The sequence below is a fragment of the Epinephelus lanceolatus genome, chromosome 22 (assembly GCF_041903045.1).
Source record: "Epinephelus lanceolatus isolate andai-2023 chromosome 22, ASM4190304v1, whole genome shotgun sequence".
In the NCBI taxonomy this organism is placed as follows: Eukaryota; Metazoa; Chordata; class Actinopteri; order Perciformes; family Serranidae; genus Epinephelus; species Epinephelus lanceolatus.
Genome location: NC_135755.1, coordinates 25,851,822 through 25,873,789, shown reverse-complemented (window position 1 = coordinate 25,873,789; position 21,968 = coordinate 25,851,822). Strand labels below are relative to the sequence as shown.

The window sequence follows — 21,968 nt, the reverse complement described above, 5'->3', positions numbered from 1 at the left end:
CAAGTACAGATCATCACACAGGGATTTAGGCACCGTCACCACACCTTGTCTTTCTGTAGTCGTCTTTATTTTGTCCTGTTTCTTTGAGACTTTATCTGCGGTTGTTGACTTGAAAAACAGTGTATCGTGGGAAGAAAAAAACCTTTAGTGTCTGTGGTTGTTTTCCAGTTAAGGGTTTAAATCAACTGCAGCAAACCATTGTGTGCTGTACGGTAAGGAGTGACAGGACAGGTGTGTGAGGAGTGACAGGCAGACTCAGACTCCTGCTGCTGTGAGTACACTGACTGAGGCCGCGCTGAGCCGCAGGCGCTGCCTATTTGATCAAATACACAAACAGAACCTAATAGCTGTTAATACTGACACTGTGACACTGAGATACAGTATCACAGCAAGACATATCCACTTCAAAGAGTCATTTACTGCAGTATTTTAATTAAAGACTATTTACTTTTTCCGCAATGTATATTCATTGTTTTGAAAGCAAAATGAGGTTGTTAAAACACAGCTATATCTTTCCTATTTTTAGAAAAGTACTTTTTGACGAAGCAAATTATAATTATAATAAATATTTTTTGCAGTGCAGCATTTGTTGTGTTCTGTATGACCTGTCCAGGACTCAGCAACACTCTTCAGAGGCTGTAAGTCAAATAAAACAGCCAGACAAGTTATTGACACCCAAATGACTCCGGCTCAGCTTTGATGCGATGCCAAGGGCACTCGAGGCCGTGCCAGAAAGATAGGCGGGCGGCTCGATTGGCACCTATAAAGCCTCATGCCTCCAGTGAGCCAACGGCTTTCGCGGGGAACTGTGCCACTGCCGAGGGCCTCCAAGGCCTGAGTCATTGGCTCGCTAGCATGTTTTCCTTGGCACCTGCGTCGGCAGAACCTGCTCTTGAGGTAGAAAACTAATTATACTTCTCGAACTATTTTCATTCCAATATCATGACGACACAGTGCAGGTCAGTCCAGGGGAACAACAGCGCTGTCAGGGAATAGTCTCTACAGCTGGCTCACTATGACACACTCAGCTACCAGCCAAACGTCCAATCTGTTGTAATGTTTTCACTCCAGATCTGTAGTGTCTCTGTCTTGTTTTGGGAAGATGACGATACAAATTTAACAATTTAATCTAATTTTATTTGTCCGCACCCCATCCAAAGTTAAAGGACAACTTCATTTTTTTTTAACCTGGACCCTATTTTTCCATGTTCTTTTTGTCTTTGTGACTAATGGGAATAAAAAGTTTTGAAATTGATCCAGTATTGAGCATGAACATGTGTGCATCATCAATTTACATCCACAAAAATTGCTTGTTTTTGCCACTGACCGACTCAGATTGTTATTCAAAGTGTCTGACAACATAATGGAAAGGATCCCTACAGAGATAGACAATCAATTACAGAGTAAGATCCTTTTTGTTTAACCAGAAACAGCCCCACAACGACTGTCACCAAACCCACCAGACCCCATTTAAATTACAGTAATTTTAGCGCGTATACAGGCAACATATTTTTAAATCTAACTGAGTGAATAAAGGGTTTATTTAGACCAAATCGGAGCTGGTGATTGCTGGAACAGTGGAAAATTGAACCAAGATGGCTTTTGTGAGTTTTAATTTGTGTGTGTGTGTCTGTTGACTCTGGAGGAAGTGTATTTTACAATGATAAAATTACTGTTAATTTAAATGGAGTCTGGTGGGTTTGGTGATTGCAATTTCAGGACTGTTTTGGTTAAACAAAAAGGGGGATATTTTACATAATGCTGGCAAACACTTAGAATAATAATCTAAGCCTGTCAGTGGCAAAACACGCACTTTTAATCGACATTAATTGGCGGTGCACAAATGCCACAAGTTATTACACTGCTGCCTGTTTTGCGGCGGCCCCTGCAACACTCTTACTCAACACTGGACCAGTTTCAAAACTTGCTGTTCCCATTAGCCACTTAGACACAAAAACATGAGACAATAGGGTCCAAGTAGAAAAACACCCAAAGCCCAAAGTTAGTTAGTTTAGTTCACTTGAAAACAACACTTGACATCGGATCACATGGGACAAAAGACATTTCACGGTATGCATCTGAGGCAGTCCAGGACAGTAAAAGCTTTGCTATTTGGACTGCAAGTCACTGAGTTCACAGCAGATCAACACTATTTAAATAAACTAGGTAAGTTATGGTGTACATAGGCCGCTGTACAGAGGGTGAGCTGCAGAGGAACAATAGAGCGATGACAGGAGGGAGGAGGGAGGATGACTGGTACTGTACATACCTGGAAGAGGGTTCTTGCCTGGCTCATTGTTACTGGGACTTCCTGACTGCTGCGAGTCTGCAAACACACACAGAGATAAGGGGAGGGGGCTTAGTTTAGCAGTAGGACAACAACATGTTATCTCACTGAAACACAGTCTTCTTCTTAGCATTGATTACTTCAAGCAAAGATAACCTGAGTGAAAGCGTTGTATCCTCTAACTTACAGTAAAAAAAAAAAAAGAAATCAGGACTTTTACTTAATTTCTTTGGCTCTCTTATTTACAGTTTGTCTCACACCTTTGGTCTACCACAAACTCACTGAGGTCACTTAAGATGAAGAAATAACCTCTGTCAGGACACTCAACAAGACAAAGTGCATTTCGAGACTGAGGACTTCCTGGGTGCTTTAATGTTCTCCCTTATCTACCAGTCAAGAAGAGCATGCCCACTGTACATTAAACAAGACAGTTCTGTTTGAACAGCATTATCATTAATGGGAAGGCAAACCGACGAAAAAAGCTCTCTGTCTGACACTGGATAGCCTAAAAGTTTTTACCGGCGGACCTCTGGGTAATTTTTCAAAGGGGCTGAGGGAGTGTTGGCGAGGGGGGGGGGGGTACAGAATGTGTTCGGTCCTGCTGTGCAAGGTACGAGCACAGAACAAAACGTGGAGAGAGAACAGGAGGGGCGGGGAATTACAAGGAAACATGAGTGGAATTCTTTCCACCGGCTACGGTGCGCAGGCTTTGGTGTGAGACGGCACGGACTGACGTCTTTTACCTCGAAGCCTCAATGGGAGGGGAATCTATCATTCCTCAGCAGTTCCTGCTCTGGTTGATCACTGACAGCCATGTGGGCCTTTTTCCTTCTGTGTCACGTAACGGCAAAAGTTGTGAACACTGTAAAAATCATAGTGAGATTCTGTGCACACAGTTAGGTGCATGTTGGAAAGGAAACTCAACAGCAAGGCCTAAACTGCTGCCGTGCCAAACAGTGAACGAAAGTGTCTGAGTGCTCCCCCATAATGATCCAAACTGGCCGAAGCCCACACATGCCCCGAGACGGAGAGGGCCGAATGAGAACCAGCAGTGAGATTATCATCTACGTCTTTAATGCGAGAGAGCCGAGACAAGAAGCCAGAGACAGTGAACTCAGATACCCTCGCCTTGCAACAACACCCCTTTTCCTGCCGCAGCTCTCATGAGCTGCGTTACAGAGAGGCAAACGGAGAGAAGGAAAGAGACGGGGGTGGAAGAGAAAGAAGGAAAAAAAGTTGAAAGATTTATCCCTTACTTGTTCTCTCTCTGTGTCTCTCTCCCTCTCTCTCTTGTTCCCCCACTCCTAAATTTGACTATTAAACAGCACTGCAAAAACAGAATGTTCTTGGCCGAAGCTCAACAATGACAAAGTAGGGAGGGAACAGGACCATACGTTAAGGAGAAAAAAATCCCCTCATTCCAGTACGCTTGGCCCTAAAAACGTACGAAATACGTACAAGTTATGGTCTCACAATACATCTCTGCTCTGCTTCCTGAGCACGAAAAAACATAAGCGTGACTTATGCTTTCTCATCTTGCAGTCCTACATTTTTTAAGGGATCTGTGTTAAATATCTTATGTGCACAGGTAGAACAGTTTAATACTTCAGTCAGGGCTGCAACTAGTGATTATTTTCATTGTTGATTGTTTCTGCCTGTTTCTGAGTTTACAAATTGCAGAAAGTAATAAAATATGCCCATCAAACTTCCCCAGAGCCCACGGTGACATCGTCAAAGTGCTTGTTTGTCTGAGCAACAGTCCAAAAAATTATATAAAACAGAGAAAAGCTGCAAATCTTCAAATGTGAGAAGCTGGAACAACAAAATGATTAGCATTAGTCTTCAAGTAAATCCCGTCATCAAATAATCATGTGTTTAAGATTAAGTGTCAGTTCATCATGTCACTGCTTTAATCTATATTATACTGCAAGTAGTTCACTCTTGAACATGAACATGGTCCCAGAGAAGCTTCCTTTGCACCAATAAGCAGCGAGTCCCTTAACTTGCCCCCTACACACACACACATTCACATACACACAGTGTGTAAAGCAGCTTTTGTGGGCTAGCGGAGGTTTGTGTGAATTTGGCACAGCACATGTCCATAAAGTGATTGCAGGGAGCTCAGTGGCCTTGTCTCCCTGTCTTCTCCCAGGCCCCCCCATGCCACTTTCAGAGTCATCCATCAGTCTAGTTACGACTGCCAAGTCTACGCTCGCACCCTGAGAACTGCTGAGAGGGAAAGAAACGGGCCAGGGGAGAGAAAAGAGCATCGGAGAGCGGAGAGGAGGTAAATGCTGCAAAGGTGCCGAGGGGAGAGAAGGAGCTCGGAGGTGGAGGCGGAGGTGGGTGAGGTGCACCGGTTCGTTTGGATCGGATCAGAGTTTTGTGTTTTAGGTTTTTTTTAATCCCGCTTCTTCGAAGGCTGAACAGGCAACCATGACAAAAAGAGCAGATGGTGGTGGCAATTAGAGATCCCAGGCAGCATCTTCCAGCATGAGGCCCCACTGTAGCACCAGGAGAGACCACCTGGATGACTCAAGGTGGGATGCAAGCATATGGCGCATCTGCCAGGCCTGCACCGGAGCTGGAAACACCTCCCCTATTGCATTACATTTTACCTTTGACCCGGGAAGGGCAGTTTCATGCTCCTTCATCTTCTTTCAGGGTGATGACATTGTTTGGAACGGTGCTTGCACATTTGTCAGGCTGCAAGTGTGCTGATTATATCTACTGAGCACTTAATTTTATATCTAATCACCTTTATCGCTCAACAGGTATTTAAAATAAAGCCTCAATTTTAGATCAAAGGAAGACAATTCTGGATTTAAGTGCAGATAAAATGCCTGTGAATTTAATATTAAAAAAATGCAGTTCAGAAAGTGTCTGAAACAAAGTAAAGAAGTGGGATATCTGGGGCCGGAGGCCTGGTATCTGTATCTCAAAGGTGTCCTGTGCAGAATCCTAGCCAATCCGATAGTCTTCAAATAAACACTAGTGTAACCTGTAAATAAACAGCTGCGGTCGAGGAGGCTGGGCTTTGCCCTGGGAGCTTGGCAGGCCTCGATCACAGGGCCAGACACCACATACACGCCCTCACACACACATACACACACACACACACACAAACACACACGGCCCTTTTCCAAAAACAACATTTCTTGGCACCCTCCGTCCCTGCCACTTGTTTAAATAAACAAACCGGTTCATGAAGGAAGTGAAAAAAACAGTACCATGTATGAATCAGATTATCTGCTGTTACTCAGCAAAGAAAAGCAAGGGGGGGGGAAAAGCGGCAGAGAGGGCTTGTGGGTATTTTGGATGTGTCCGTGAGTTCTTACACCTTCTTGTCCGGTGGGATACTTATCATACCACTGTAACGATTAGGGCAATTAGGGGTAATGGCAACAGAAATCTGGCTCTGCAAGAAAGTTTCTCAGTGCTTGTGAGGTTTCTCCACGCCCAAGTGTGTTACTCGCCTGGATTTTATAATCACTAAAACACTCGCACACACTCTCTCCTAACCCACCCTCTCATTTTTTGGCATTGTACCCATTCTGTTCCCACTAAATTGCGGAACACACATGCACATACACACACGGTGTGGATTAAATTAGCCACATAGTTTGGGAAACTTTCTTTCTTTTTCTTTTTTTTGACAGTGGCGGTGCACGCTCCTAGCCCGCAAACACTTGCAGACACGTACGGATACCCTCCACAAAAAAACTGTGCGCACGCGCGACACGCACACCCTGCAGATGCATACCGCTGTCGACATTTCAGGAGGAGAAGCCTGTCTGGCAGCCATTTTATGCCGAGCGGGGTTCTGTGCACATGTATAGCACTCTGGCTGCCAGAGGCATGGGTCCCGAGCCAAGACGCATTTCAGCAGCCCGGGGAGGCGAGAGGAGGGGAGGGGAGGGGGGGAGAGGAGGTTGTGTGGAGGAGAGGTGGAGAGGGGTGGACTCCCGGAGAAGTAGGGAAACAGAAAGAGGGAGAGGGGCAGAAAATATCGACCTAATTATGGAGCAGCTCCGATGCGTAATGTTTCGACAATACAGCTGCTTCTGAGTAAATATTTGATGTGGCCGAGCAGACTTTCTGCTCAGTGTCCTCCTGCTTTTCTTTCCCCTTCCTGCTACAGGAGACCAGCGCGTCCTTCCTTGGAAATGCACAGACGAAATATGTGTGTTTGTGTGTGGAGCGAGAGGTCATGCAAGTTTTGACAGTGTGCATAAATGACTGTACATGTGCTGGTATGGAATGTGTGTGTGTCTGTGTGTGTGCACTTTGTCCCGTGTCCTCCTCTGCTCCTGGTTTCTATCATTCACAGCTTCGTTGATGACCTCACACTACTCGGGCTGGCTTCCAACAGCCGGCAGAACCTGCTCTCTTCTCCAAATCTCTTTCTTTCTTCCCCTCACTATCTGTCTATCGCTGTCCCTGTGTCTGCAACAGTATCCCTCCTCCATTGTATCTTTTCATACCCGCCTCTGTGTATATCTACTATTCAGTGTGTATCTGCGACAATATCGTCTTATCCGGTGATAAGTGCGCGCTATATCTGTTTTCAAAATTTCTTGACTTTTTTCCCTCATCCCTCCTGTTTTTTTTAACACTTATCTCTTTCTTCCTTTCAATGTCTCCATCTGTGTTGGCGCTCTCCCCCCTTTGCCGCCTTTTTTTTTTTTTTGTAATGCCCCCTCTCTCTCTCTCACTCTATCTCTTTGTCCCTCTATCTCTCTCTTCTCTCCCTCCCTCGCGCTTTGTTGTCTAAACAAAGTGGCCTTTATCGGGATGAGCCGCAACCCAAACAAGCCAAACAAAAGATATGGGCGAGGAAATCTGCCCGCAGAAGAGGGAGGATCTTATCGTGCCAGCCATTGTGTGCCAGCCTGCCAACTGGCGATGCCCCCCTCCCGCCGCTGACCCCTCCCCGCACACACACACACACAAACACACACACACACACACACACACACACACAGATACACACACACAAACCGAATTCTGGCATCTCAGCCCCCCGCCCGTCATCCGGACTCATGCATGGCGTTCTGCAAAGGGCTGGCACCTGACCTGGCCGAAAGGAAAGTGATATTGACGCCGAGGGTGAAGCGGAGACAAACGCTGCTGCCAAATGGGACGCCATCTTGGGGTGGCGTTGTCTCACGAGGAAGCTGAGCTTTAACTAAGCTGTGAAACAAAAAATGAAATGCGGAGCAACTTTGTGGTTTCATCACTTTATCTGTATTGAGTGGGGCTGGGTGTATAACTTCAACACTTTTTCAGCACCAAGTTTGATAAAATGCCTCTCCTGTGACCTCTTCTGTGCATTATTGTGTGACTCATTATCAGTGATACCTCTGCATGGACAGAAATGTATAGTATTGTATTCCCTTTGACAAACTATGACTATGTTCCCCCGATGGTGCCTATACACTGTGTGACACTGTAATGATTATCTCATAATTGGAACAAGGCGAGTATTTCTTATTGGCTTAAAGGAGCACCTGGTAATCCGGATAGCTACCCTATCGGATGACTGCCACTGACGGGGAATGCAGGTACAGTAGGATGAGTTACACACACACGCGCACACACACACACACACACACTGAGACGAAAGCAACAGAGAGGCAGATAGAAAGTGAGAGGGGCAAAGTTGAAACGTCTGTGAGAACAATGACATTTTGCCTTCTTTTCTCCAAGCCAGACACCACAGACTTGTTCAATAGAGCAGGAGGGGACACACACACACACACACACACAGACATACACACACACACACACTCAGTGGGACTGTCAGGGTTTTGAGACTTATGGAATCAAGTGGGATCCCAGCCCAGACAAGAACAATGAGAAGCCATACAGTGTATGTGTGTGTGGTTGACTGTGTGTGACCTAGCTCACTTGTATCTCTCTGTGTGCATCTCTCGATGTGAGCGTTGCCACCTCGACGTGTATGCGCGCGCGGATGATCAGTGTGTGTTTGTTTCTAATCGGTGCATACTAATGCCGGTTAAGAGCGGGCCCTCTTTCTCTCCGCCGAGTCTCTGTGCCTTCTCCTCAGTAAACTCTCACGGCAGTGAAAAGAGGAGAGCATTTTAACTGAGCCGGGAGGACAACAGGCTCCTCATTGAGGTCACCAAACAGTGTGGACGGGGAGGGAGCGCATTCAGTGGCGAGTGGGCCTTGAACAAGGAACTGAATGGCCTGACGGATCATTAGCCACACCGGCCCGGGAGAGGAGAAGGAAGAACCTGGCAAGCACAAAGGGATACACAGCTCACAAAACCAAGGATGCAGATGAGGGTTAACCCATCTAAATTCAACTTCCCCACCTTTTAATTTGTGAAATAAAGTTTACCCACCTCTACATATACTGTGCGTACAAATCAAAAGCAGCTCCAAATGCTTGCTCTATGGATTACATGTGCGCACACACATTTAACTCACAGGCTGACATACATGCATGCACAAACAGGGGCACACACCCAGCGTCCCGCGGCGAGCTGATCTGTGCTGTACATGTGCGATGCAGTCAGTGGCCGAGCTGCAGACAAACTACACAACACAACGCGACACAGTGGCTCATCTGTCCCATGAAAAATGAGCAGGCTGGCCTCCAGTCAGCACACTGCGCCCCACTTAATGTTTCCACCTCCTCCCACTCTCTCGCTGTTTGTCCTTTACTCACAATGTGGCCTTTCCTTTCACGTTTTCTATTTTATTCTTTTTTTCTCTTTTCCTCTTTCTGCATCTCTTTTTAATCTTTCTATTCCTGTCACTTTCCTCTCACCATGCTGTCCAAAGTTTTTATCTCCTTCACGGCATCTAGCACCATCAATTGCAGATATGTCCATGTCTGATTAGCGAAGTTCTTTGTGCTTAAACAATTAATCAATAAGTAAGTAGACCGATGGAAAGAGAATACCTTACAATTTTAATCATCTTTTTCACGTATTTCATTTATCATACAAAATTCAAAGTGTTTGCTGGTTTCAACCTCTCGGGTGTAAGGATTTGCAACTTCTTCCAATTTTTGTTATCGTAAATTGAATATCTTTGGATTTGTGACTGTTGTTAAGTCAAAACAAGCAACTTGAAGTCTTCAATTTGGGCTCTGGCAAATTGTCATCGATATTTTTGACTATTTTCTGGCATTTTATAGACGCAACAAATAATTGATTAATGAAAAAATGATCAATAGAATAGCTGATAATGAAAATAATTCTTAGATGAAGCCTAAAATAGTTTACACTTGATTTTCTGAAAGTGTGGTCTCATCATTCACACGTTTAATCAGCGTCAAGTCTAGTCCTGTGAGAAAAAAGAACGTTGCATCTGCGTTGAAACAATGGGCCCATCAATGGCCAACCTCGGCATCTTTTTGGTATGCACCAAACAAACAATTAGCTTTGTTGAGGCGTAATTGACTGGCAGGACCGGGTGGCATTTACATTCGCCCGCTGTTGCCACCCTGCCATTTGATGGGCCGGGGTAAAAAAGAATAAGTCCATACGAGGGTGGAAGGTTGGCCACATCTCTCTGGTTCGAAGACACCGCTTTTTTTTCCACGGTGGCAAACTTCCAAGCAGGAGGTTTTTTTTTTTTAATGCACGGCTGTGAAGGGAAGGGAGGGTGGAGTGAGGACGAGACTATAGATTTAATTATGCATGCGTGTTTTCTCATTCATTGTAGTGGTGGGAAGGGGAGAGGGAGAGGGTAAGAGGTGGGAGGGTTGGGGGGGGACAGACCAATGACATTCCGTCGTTGTAGTCCTCCTCCTACACACACACACACAAACACACACACAAGGAGCAGTCTGGGAGCGAGCCGCTATAGGCTAATGAGGTGACACTCACCGTCTGGAGACTAGCCAAAACAGTCCATTAACTCCTAGCCAGTAGTTAAGAGGAGAAGAAGGAGAAAGGTGGTGGTGGGGAGGGTGGAGAGGAGAAAAGGGGGAGGCAGATGGGGGGTGGGGGGGGGGGGTGGCGAGTGGGTGAGGTGGGCGGCTAGCCGATGGGTTGGTGGGCGGAGCATGTGAGGGGGGAGAAAAAAAAAGAAGAGAGTCTGAAGTCTTTCAGGATGTGAGGGTGGGGGGTATTTCTGCAGTTTTGTAGTTGTGAATGAATCAGCGGGGTGGCTGGTAGAGAAGGGGCGGGGGGGGGCTATGCACGAGCGTTCACCGTCGGCGATTATGCTCTGTGGAGGCAGCTCTTGAGGAAAAGTAAGACCTGTGTGTGTATGTGTGTGTGTGTGTGTGTGTGTGTGTGTGATGGAGTAGAGGTGGTGGGGTGGGCGGTGGATGCCGCGAGAGAGAGAGGACAAGGGAGATAGATCCAAAACCCCCCAGTCAGGCAGACAGACCTTTGACAGAGGAGCTCTGTGATTCGCCTCTTTCATCTTCAGAACCCCCCCATCCAGTCGGATAATTATGAGACAAATGCACTGGACCCCTGCTGCTTGAGTGGCAATGGGCATGGGAGGCCAGAAACACAGAGAGAGGGTTCAAACCTGCACGTCTCGACTGGTCGGGGGGGGGGGGGGTTGCGGACGGAGGGAATGAGAGATGGTGGGGGTGTTTAGGGGTCTGGGAAATTCCCCACTCTCCCAAGAGAGACAAGTTGGCCCACAGATCATAGTTCAGGGACAGGCTGGTTGTGATACTAGCGAGGCTTAACTGGTTTTAGCCGCCGACTTCCTTTCAACTTCTCACACACACACACACACACACACACACACACACACATTCAAACACTGCATTGTTTGTTTTTCAAATGTACCTTTCTGAAAAAGATCTGAAATATGCTCCCTGATTTCTGACTTGCAGCTGGCGGAGTATGAACCAGTTCGCAACGTGTTGTTTTATTAATATATTTGATGGTGCTCTGGTCTGCACTGATAAGGGAGCACAGTTAAGAACTGCAATGGTACCTACAACTTTATCTTGCACCAACCACACTTATACCCTGACAGCCTTAACCCTGAAGCAAACATGCATGCAAAATGTTTTGTATTTGACTACATATTTCAATTAAAATCAGTTTGCAAATCTGTAAAACTACTTTGAGTGATTTATGTGAAAATAATTCAAAAGATTGTGTAAATTAAGTAAGGAAAAGAACAAGCAAGAAAATAATCTCTTGTTTCATGTCAATAGTTTTCAGTTTTCACAGCTCCAGATAAAAACTACTTGCCTTTTCTTTGCATTAGACTCAAAGTCACTCCACTTTGACTCAGGCCTGTGTAATGTTGTGTGTCTGTACGGCCTCAGCCAGTGATGTGTCACTGATTGTCAGCGCTTACGACGGCGTCAGGCCTCAGCCAAGAGGAGTTCCCACTGGCGAGAGCAGCAGGCTGAGCCAGGGCGACTGGGTGCTCCCTCACAGGGCAAATGGCTCTCCTCCAGCTGGGCGAGAGGCCACTGAGGATCCCTGCCACCCATTGCCACTGTTTGCACTCCCTGGGCTCTGCCAAGCGAGCAGTGGTAAAGCGCACACAAACACACACGCGGCGCACACACCTTAAACTGGGGACGTGGAAGGAATTATCTGATCATAGAATGCCACCACATCTAAGACCAGATCTTGGCCCAAAACAGACAAAGAAAACAAAGCGTGCACTCATTCAGACGATTTTGCTGGCACTGCTCCCCTGGAACGGGACATAGGGTGGAGAAGGGGGGAGAATCAACCACAGAGTTTAATGTGTCATTACAAGCATAAAAACAGACTACTGACATTGCCAACAGATGTCGAGCCAGTTTATTTTTGCCATTACAACTCCAGTAGGGAATGAAGCGGCAGGTGCAAATGAACACAGTCTTGTAGTTTTCTTCTTTACTATGCAGGCTACTGTGCTGTTGCATCATCATTTCTCCTGATCTTTTATTCAGGGATGCATCATGGAGATAGGGCCGGTTATCAAACCTCAGTCCTCTTTTGGTACTAACCAAAATCAGTCTGTAGCAGAGTACAGACACCTATCAAGTGCCAAAAGCTACCTCAGGTATTGCAATGGCTGCCTTATCAAAGATTTTACAACTGCAACAACTGATCATGTTTTCATCTATTTAGGGTTTACCTGTCATAAAATTATTATTTCAGACTCCTCCTCTCCCTCCACATCATTCCCCTCACCTGACCCTTCCCGCCCACTTCCTCACCCATTCCTGCCCAGTTACACTTAACACTTGTCAGAGTGTCTAGTGTTTTGCCGCCTAGCTTCTTGCATTATCTCATTCCTGTTTTGCTTGAATTATCTACATTTGATCCTGCTTGCCTGATTCCCAGACCTGGCCTCTTCTGCCTACCCCTCATCGGATTTGTTTGCCCCTACCTTTGACCTCTGCCTGTCACTACATTGTCTCGTACTCCTTTTCTACGAAATTAGCTCTCGTTCTTGAACTAGTTGGGGTCAGGATTATCGGAAACTTGCTCTTATCTCTGGAACCAGCTCGCATTTCCACCAGTTTTGAGCAAAACCATTGTAATCAAGGATACATCATCAGCAGAGGGCGATGCACAATGGAAGTAAAAGATGGCAGCAAGATGGCGGATTGCAGTGATTACCTGTGAGCTTGTATCAAAAATCCCAAACTTTTGAAGATACAAAGACGTGGCAGACTATTAGATGGAAGACTCCATCTTCTCTTTCCAACCAGTAGAATATTACACTCTAACTGATGTCATCACTTTAGGTCAAGAAAACATGCTATTTTTTGGTTCAAGCTGGGAACCAATTTTTTGGGTTTCAAACCAATTTATTTTTGGTCAAAAGCTGTGAATGGTTTAAAACAGGGTGTGAGAACAGAAGAGGAACTTGTTCCATGTTGGTGGAAAAGGGGTTCTCACTTGCCAGTTTCCTCTGAAACATGTCAGGCACTACCTCTGTAGCACATGGATAAGGACGATACCTTCTGGCAAGGTGTAGACTAATCTTCAAGAGCTTTAGCTGTAATGATGCACACACCTTTCTGATCTTACTCCCAATAGTGCAGTAATGACAGAAAGATGTTTTAACTCTTTAGGGTGTATGTTGTTCTAATGCAGCAGGCTGATAGAGGAGCTTGTTGGTGGTTTAAATGCCGGCTGCCTGCCGCATGGCCAGTAAAACCCCTCCTTTCCTGTTAATGAGCCTGGAGACGGAGGCCCCCAGTCAGAGCTGGCCTGAATCAAAGCATCTGTGGGGATCCAGGCTGGGGGGCAAGAGGGTTTGTCGAGGGAGTGGGGTTTGGGTGTCTCCACTGGCACAAGACCAGGGAGCGAAGTTTTAGGGCAAGAGGGAAATTATGGGAGTAATTTCACAGAAACCACGGCTCTTATAAAGAAACGTGTTGGTGGTTCTCGTGGAATCACCAGGTAAATGTACATTTGGTGAGCCATAGATGCAGAGTGGTTTAAAAAAAAACTGCATCATAAAACAGGTTCTCACATAACTCAAGAGGGAGTGACAGCGGCTGTGCCCGCCACAAGGTCAGAGCGTTGGCAGCCATCCAGAGACAGAGGAGCTCCTCTGCTCCTCATGGACCCTCCAACTGTCTGGAGATATCCAGCTAACAGCAGTTAAGGTGCAAACCATCTTTGCTCTTTGTGGTAGCAGGTCCCAGATGCACAATTCAAACACAAACACCCAGAGACTCAATACAGTCAACAGCCTGTCACTTACCACAACAAAGCACCATATAATCATGACAAAACATCTCCATCTTACAGGAGATCAAAATGCAAATCTAATCTCTCAGGTTTAACAGAGTATTCCCTTTGCCACACCACAAGCGTATGATTTATAAATCATACTTAAGTGCATGCTAAGCGAGTATTCACAGCCAGAAAGAGAGTGAGTGAGAGAGAACTCTATTCCACATTCCTGGCAAAAAAACAGAGAGCAAATCTGTTCTGTGCTACTAAGGCCTGCTGGGGCAGCCCCCTCTGCCACTGCAGCAATAACAACATGTGGTTTGGCTGCACAGCGCCAGTTTACAGTGGGAAGAGGAGAGGCGCTAAATTAATTTCAGATTTTGTTGTTTGAGAGTCATAAACAATGTTGCAGCAAAGCATGGCATCCAGAGAGGCGGCCGCAGTGTTTGGTCACATGGTTAGAACACATTACATCAGTAGCGTCTCAGGGTTTTGGGGGGATATATCATTGTGAACTGCGAGTATTGAGATATTACAAATCAGATTTACATAGCAAACTGTGGTCATATTGAGCACACTGTATGAAACAAAAGTGCATAGCAGGCGTGCACGCATGCTGTGTCCTCCGGCATGGCAAGCCTGGTCCTCCCTCGCTATTTAGGGTGAGAATGTAAAGGGCCTTTGTTTCCAAATTATTTCTGGGTTGTTGCCAAAATGCGAGGATGATACGCAGAACAAAGACACATGTCATCAGGCCTCACCTGGCAGGTTTCTGTTTATTTGCAGGTACCTTGAATATTGTGGTTTTGTGAATACATTCATGCTCTGATAAAGTTAAGAGGGGAAGGCTTTCCGTTAAAGCGAGCTTAAGTCTGCCTGTCCTCGCTGCACTGCTTCAGCCTTTCCCACGAGGCTCCAGAACCATAATCTCTTGAAATATTTGCACAGATGACGGCAGCGCTCGGCTGTTTTGACATGGAGCGGCATGAACGAGATCTAGCAGTCACTTTTTCCATCACTTTTCAGTTCAGGAAAGGGAATTCCCCTTTTGCCGCTTTCCCCCTGTAACCCGCCCGCCCGCACGCCTCCCACCAATAACCATCCCAGCACTCCTTCCTCCACTTCCTCCAGCCTGCTAGGATTTGTCCACTCAGGGCCACACCACAGGGGCCTTTACACCCGCCTCACAGCCAGCTCCCACAGTCCTTGCTTTCCACTCACCCAAGCATGTTGTTTTCACTTTATCTGAGATGCCAAAAGTTCATTCAGTGAGATCAGGGGTGGGTGGGTGGGAAGGGCAAAGCGGGTGGGGGTAAATGCTGCAGGATGATGAGGAGAGAGGTAGTTCCTCTTCTGTGCTGAATATTTCTGGCAGAGTCGTCTTAGAGCTGCCAGCAACAAACTATATAATAAGTGGCCCCTGTTTGCATTTGACTGTGACTTGATTCCATCTTTCATCACGACTGTTCACCCCCACCGACGCTAAATCATGCTTCAGGCGGCACAAAAATATACAGTACACAGTCACACACACAGATTTTCTATTTTACCTCTCCTAAACTCTCAGTGGTGCCGCCTAGGAAGTGAAATGTTAACAGAAATATTATGCTGTTGTCATATGCATTGCCTCAAGGTGTTTTTTCATTGTCTACCCCCTCCTTTAAAATGGTTTTTCATTGTACTGTACTGTTCTTCCCTCCTACTGGTGACTCCTTTTGACAACCAACCAAAACAAAAAACTCAGAATGCTACAGCTGCATTCTAATTTAGTAACAAGCTTACACCATACCCTTAATCTATATTTTCTGCAAAAAAAAAAAACACTAACACAAATTCAATACATTATATTTCTAACACAATAGCTGCACTGAATCATAGCCACAGTGTTGCATCATGGGAACTGGAAGGAATATCAAAGGGCCACCACTGGAGCAGACTCTATAATCCCCCTCCTGGCAAGCATCTGCATATATACATCTCTCCTTGCTTACGTTTTTTTTTTCTCTTGTCCTGAGGGCCTGCTTGAATGTGCATGTAAAAAAAACACTATCTCTTTGCCGACACTGACGGCACAACAAGACTTGTTGCAATCGCGGCTCTCGTAAGGTTGGCAGCCCTGCAGAAGCACTTCCCATTTGCGGTGCGGGGCTCGGTCCAAGCCACTTGAACTTGGCAGGGCTTACCTGGAACAGCCTACCCGTAGGACTGCCACAGACTCTACCCCTCAGCCAAAGCAGGAGGCCTGACTGTGAGCTACAGCTGATGTCAGCCACACCTCCAAGGACTGCCTACAAGTGACTTCCAGGTATTTATCGAGGAAGAAGGAAGTGAAAACACAACTTTAGTTGGTTAGACTGCTTTTTTTCCTGTAAATATTTTCAGTTATGACATAAATGTCAAGTGTAAGCACTTATGTGGAACCCTTAAATATGATTTGCAGTGCAATATTTCCTATAAACCTGTTAGAAACTGATTGGAAAAAACTTGACCAAATGTTACAAAGTAAGTACAAACAGCACAGACGCTACAGCGCCTTTAACAAAGGACAGAATTGTGCATACAAGGTGACTTTTTTTATCATTTGAGAGAGAATTACACAGATCGTATGACACCATATGGAATTCTTTTTACACATAATGTATTTCCTTTGCAGGCGCTGTGAAAGGCGAGGCCTACAGGGAGTCCTCTTTAGGAGGAGGGGAGGGAAAAAAAAAAGCTGTATGTATGGTGAGGGGGGTGGAGGGTCGAGGGGTTTAGTGGGGCGGTCCAAGCACGCTCAGCGAAAATATGCCTCATGCACTCGTTGAACTTGGGGCCTGCGCGGGCTTCTCTCAAGGTTACAGGAGAGGCCTGTGCGGAGAGGAGCAGGAGAAAGAAACCATGCAGCAGTCCACACGCAACAAGGTTTACACAAGTTTTCTTGCTGCTTTCACTTTGAAAAATTCCTTATTTTCTTGTTTCCCACAAATGCTTAAACATGTGTAATAATTAAAAACTTGTGGCAAAACATTTTATAGGTCTTGTTAATAGTATCCCCGAGCACACATTCAGTCTCCGACTGTCACTGAGTCTTACGGCGAGTTTGCTCAGATAACAGAAGCAGCAAGCGATCGCCTTTGACACCAAGTTTCCTTCCCTCCTCGGAGCCTGCCGGGACCCGGGCCATGTATCCGCTGCCGCACCCCTGAGCCCTCGACCACACAAAGGTAGGAAGCGGCCGCCGGAGCAGGGCGCATTGTGACGAGGCCACTAAATCACCTCTCGTTTTATCCACCGCTATTTACGCACGTTTCGCCAGAGGAAACCATAAAGACAACAAGGCCTAGTAAATACATCTGAGGAGGCTTGCTGGAGAGAAGGGAAGACAGGCTATTAGCTAATTGAATGATATGGATAGTTAGGATATGCAAAGCTTTTGATATGATGCAGATAAAGCTGAAGGAAATTCACATTCAAACCTGCACAGTGCAAGCTAATGTAATCTAGTATAATACCTTTTACAGTTGTTACTGTTGTGTTAGTGAGGTGCAGATTCATCCATAGAACTTCTGAGGTCGTAGGCTGTAGTAATTTATCAGGGTTGGGGGACAAAACAAAACACAACATCCACTCACATCACACACTATATATCAAAAAAATAAAATATCTCTGACACTGTCTCGCAAAAGTTCAACCACAGTGCTTCACAGCTCAATCTCATAAGATTACAGGTCTGATTATAATGTGTCCACCCCTTTATGATATAGATACGATAATTTTAAAACCATAAATCACTGCACTGCACAGTAATTACATATGTGATGGTATACAGCATTTAGGACTGTAAAAACAACATGTCAGGAAGGAATGTAAGCATGGTGCTCGTGCCGGAACAACTTGCGTTTGACTTCACCCTGACAGAAAGGGGTCAAAGGGCAGTAGGTAGTAAACACTCAGCTGAAGGAATTGGTCACTTTGCCTTTCCTCAAGAATTAGCAGGCCATTAGCACCTCGTAAAAGGGCCACTTCTCTGCTTTACAACAGATTAGGCCCGCTTTCATACAAACAGTCCAAGCAAAGAGATTCAATGCTATCACAAGGAGTATGGAGAACAGGGTTCCAGCGTATGTAAGAGGAAAAAAGCCACAGAGGAATTATGTCGACATAGCCCACTTCAATGCACAGATATCACTTTGATATAAGCCTATGAAACAGAACCAAAAACATTTCTTCACAGTCAATCCCAGCCAATTTTCCCCCAAAACAAATTAGCATAAGATGAAGTGGGTCATTCTCATGTCTTGATTAAAGTAGGCCTCAGCTTTGCCCAAGTGGCCAAGCGGCAGACTGCAAGTTCAAGCTTTGCGCGCCGAAGGCCTTATCGGGCCTCTTTCGTAAACAAGAGGAGGAGGGGGAAAAAAAAATAGCCCCGTGGAACATAATAAAGGGAGCATCAAAGCAGCTATAGAAGAGAATCAGTCGCAGTATTAGGAGCCACTTGGGGTTGTCAACGTGATAGCTTAGATGTCACTGGAGAACATCTTCATGGACGTAAAGCGGGCAAACAAATTAAGAGGGATGAGCTCGCACTTGGTGGATTAGTTTTAGATTTATGGAGGCAACTTGGTGCCAGTGTGGAGCAGAGAGAAAACAAGTCCGTCAAAGCTGTAAAGACGTCCACACAGTTACAGTGACTAATAATAAACGACTGAAGTTAAAGCATGCAGTGCTATGTATGACTTATTGTAAAGTTATTTGACTGTGGAGCTGTTCCAACAAAGAGGATCTGAGGTACATTACAAACCGGCTCGACTCGACAGAGCACTTCACTCTAATGAAGATTATAACCTCATTTCCCTTAGTTAACCTTGGCAACTGTGGTACAGTCTGTTCTGTAAACTCAACTGTAAGGGTGTGTGTGTGTGTGTGTTGTGTGTCCTGGTAGCAGGTTATGTATACTGAGCAGTAGCCCTGCGGCAAGCACTCGCTCTCATCAGCACTTCATAAAACAAGGGTGTGGTGCAGGTGCCATGCGAGGAGCGTGGAGGAACCTATAGATTAGACTCCAACTGTAAAGGCCACGGAGTGCGTTTATGTCAGCGAGGAACGACAAGATGGTAACGATCCTCAAAACAATTCAGCGCCTTGATGGTTTCAGCAGATGATTTTCATCCCTGGCTGCAGGGACTTATACAGCACCAGGTCCAAGACACTCAGCAGCCCAAATGTGAGATGATGGGAAATGCACATGCGAGGGGTATTTTTAGGCCAGTGCAATTTCTCCGTGACACATTTACTGCGAAGGACCTCAAGAGTGATAACATGCACAAACCGCAGTGTGCCGAGGAGAGTGACAGCAATACTTGGGAGCCACAGGAGAGACGGGCCAATTAATGCCAAGAAGTCCTCTGAGTGCAGCCCTCTGTATAATCCCACAACCCACTTTATGGGGAACGCTCCCCTCTTTCGCTGATGTGTGGATCATTAATCACATTTCGTATCAAACGCCTATCCCTCGCCACAAATATTCATTCCCCAAACTCAGAGCTATGTATGTCAAATACTCCTCTTCACCAGAGCAAGCTGCTCAAACTTTCCACAATCAATTATAAAGAGAGAGGGGAGCTGGTTAAAGTGTATAAAATGTGTATTTCTGAAAAAACATCCAAATAGTTTTAAGCTGAAGTACCTCCAAACCAGTATTTCTGTGCCACCACGTGAACAGACTGAAAATACACGTATGAAAGGAGCTTGTCATTAAAAGAAGAAAGAAAAAAAAAACATGATGGTTTTAACTTCAATTTAACCAATGCTACTTAAAGCCGAGCTCTCAAAATTCTCGCTCAGCACGCAGAACTGGCACTTGAGACATGAAAGGGCAGCTGCGACGTTTGGTTTACATTATATCTTAGTGGTTTCCACATTGTGGCCAGGGGATAAGCATCGGGAGAGGTTTATCTCTGTCACAGTGCTCTATGGAATATGTAAACACTATGTGTAATCAGTGCTGCAGTGAAATGGAGTGCAGGGGGGGCGTGTGGGAAAGTGAAGTGCTTTAGGAATAAGCCGCCATCTTACTTCTTGAGCTCAAGGAAAGATAAGACATAGGAGGCAAAGCTGCAGAACCTCTAAGCCTATATGTTGGTTTTTACAGTATACAGGGTGTTTTTTTTTCAGTTGAAGGAGGAAACAACTGTGAGTGAATCCACACACGCAACAAAATCTGCAAGGTTTATGCAGCCAGTATTGTTACTAACTTGGGTGCTAACTTTCCCTCTGCTGAAGACCTTCACTCTCATCTGTCCTCATCTCCTCCGTCTCTTGGCTTAACTCTGTCAGCGTGTCTTTGTCCTCCGTCATCCACCCTGTGAGGCAGCGCCGCTCCTTTTTTGTGGAGGACGCCGGGTATTCGTTTTAGACGGAGAGCCTCTCTCCCGTCTAGAGCCCAAGTTTTAATATGGTGTCCAATCAAAAGTGATTAAGCATCGCAGAGCACAAACAATGCTGGCCCTTAAATCTCTGTGAACCCTCTTTCACTGGAGCGAATGAAAGAGCACTCTGTCTGCGGCGGCAGATGACAGACGTGCGCTTGAAGATAAGTCTTCTCCATGAGCCCTTATCCTACCAACACCCGCTGTCCGACTAAATAAAGAAAGAAAGAAATAGATTACAAAACGCCAAATACAAACAGAGTGGGATCCCACCTTGAAGGCATCAATGGGGAAGTGAAGGGTGTATTTTTGCAAGTAAATGTTCCCTTTTACAACAAAGTGCCTTGACATGATACCTAAAACCGGTGGCACCAGACAGGCCGAGCTGAGTGAGTGAGCCCCCATGGATAACTCAGCTGAAAGGAATTAGAAGACAAACGCAGACTCAAACACATATGAGCATACAAAGGCTGCAAACAAAAGCCTGTTAACGTACAGTACGAACATGAACTTCCAACAAGCAACAATAAACAACTAATACAAAGAAGCAGCTGCCAAGTACAGTATCTTTCACATGAGGAAGAATTACTTCAAAAAACAGTAAACTGGGCGAAATTTCCCGCAAAATCATCGCTCCTTGCACATAAATTACCAACAATCACAATGCATGATGTGTGCAGCATGTAACACAATACCCTGAACTAATGCATTAGATGCATGTGGTTCCTGCGAGGCATACGGCAGAATGGAGATTTAAGGAAAGCTGGATACCGGGGGCAGCTAACCAACGCCAAGGGGATACTGTTCTTACTGTGCCTTTTTAAAATGCCAAGGGCAAGAGTAGTGTTGCAGCTTACAATGACACCGTGGTTGGATGAATGTTTCATCATTAATATAATATGAACATGAGACAGTGTTGCCTAAATACAAGTTTTCAGCACATGTAATGCAATCTTACATCTGGTCAGCTTCCATTTGTAATTGGACTGACTGGAGGAAAATATTGGCTGCATACAGTCAGATCGAGGTTTAGCAGAAAATGCTTTGAGGAAAAAAAATACCTCAAATTAGATGTTTGTTCTTTATACAATATAACTGTATTAATATTGCTTCCAAATTATCAAAATATTACAGAAATTAAACAACAGTATTAGCAGGGGTCTATTAGCCCATATGACAGATCCAATAACCACATACACATGCAGACACACACAAACTTGAAACAGAAAGAAGCATATAAACATCATCACTGGGAGGTCATAAGAGGGAGGAGCTGGCGCTATGACAACAAGACATCAGCCGTCTGCAGCCTGCTGCCGTCAACAAGTCAGCATGAGCACTACCATCTGACTGGGCTTTCCTTACACTGCCCCCATACACTCAGCCAAAACTAGCTATTGCTGCTGCTGTTACTGGCTCCTGCTTTCAATTTCACTAGAGTGGGCCAAGTAATGGCTTCAGCATTTTGTGGTCTGCTGACACATATGGTCCGTGTAGCGATCTGGTCCTGCCCCCCCCCCCCACACTTCCCTATCGTTTTGGGACGTGCAAGGGAGATGTAGGCAGAGGGAGACAGACACAGCCCCAGGGGACGGCCACAGTTATGGCTGGGCGTTTATGGGTCTT

At 45.6% G+C, this 21,968-nt stretch overlaps 1 protein-coding gene across 8 annotated transcripts in view; it reads right to left on the bottom strand.

The window, feature by feature from the left end:
• The window catches only part of LOC117245767 (nuclear factor 1 B-type-like), a 65,943-nt gene that overhangs the window by 21,283 nt on the left and 22,692 nt on the right, over positions 1-21,968 (bottom strand). For all 8 annotated transcript variants that reach the window (XM_033609248.2, XM_078164820.1, XM_033609249.2 and 5 more), the window contains exon 3: positions 2,270-2,326. In XM_033609248.2, the coding sequence (XP_033465139.1) occupies positions 2,270-2,326 (57 nt within the window). The remainder of the gene's footprint in view (positions 1-2,269; positions 2,327-21,968) is intronic.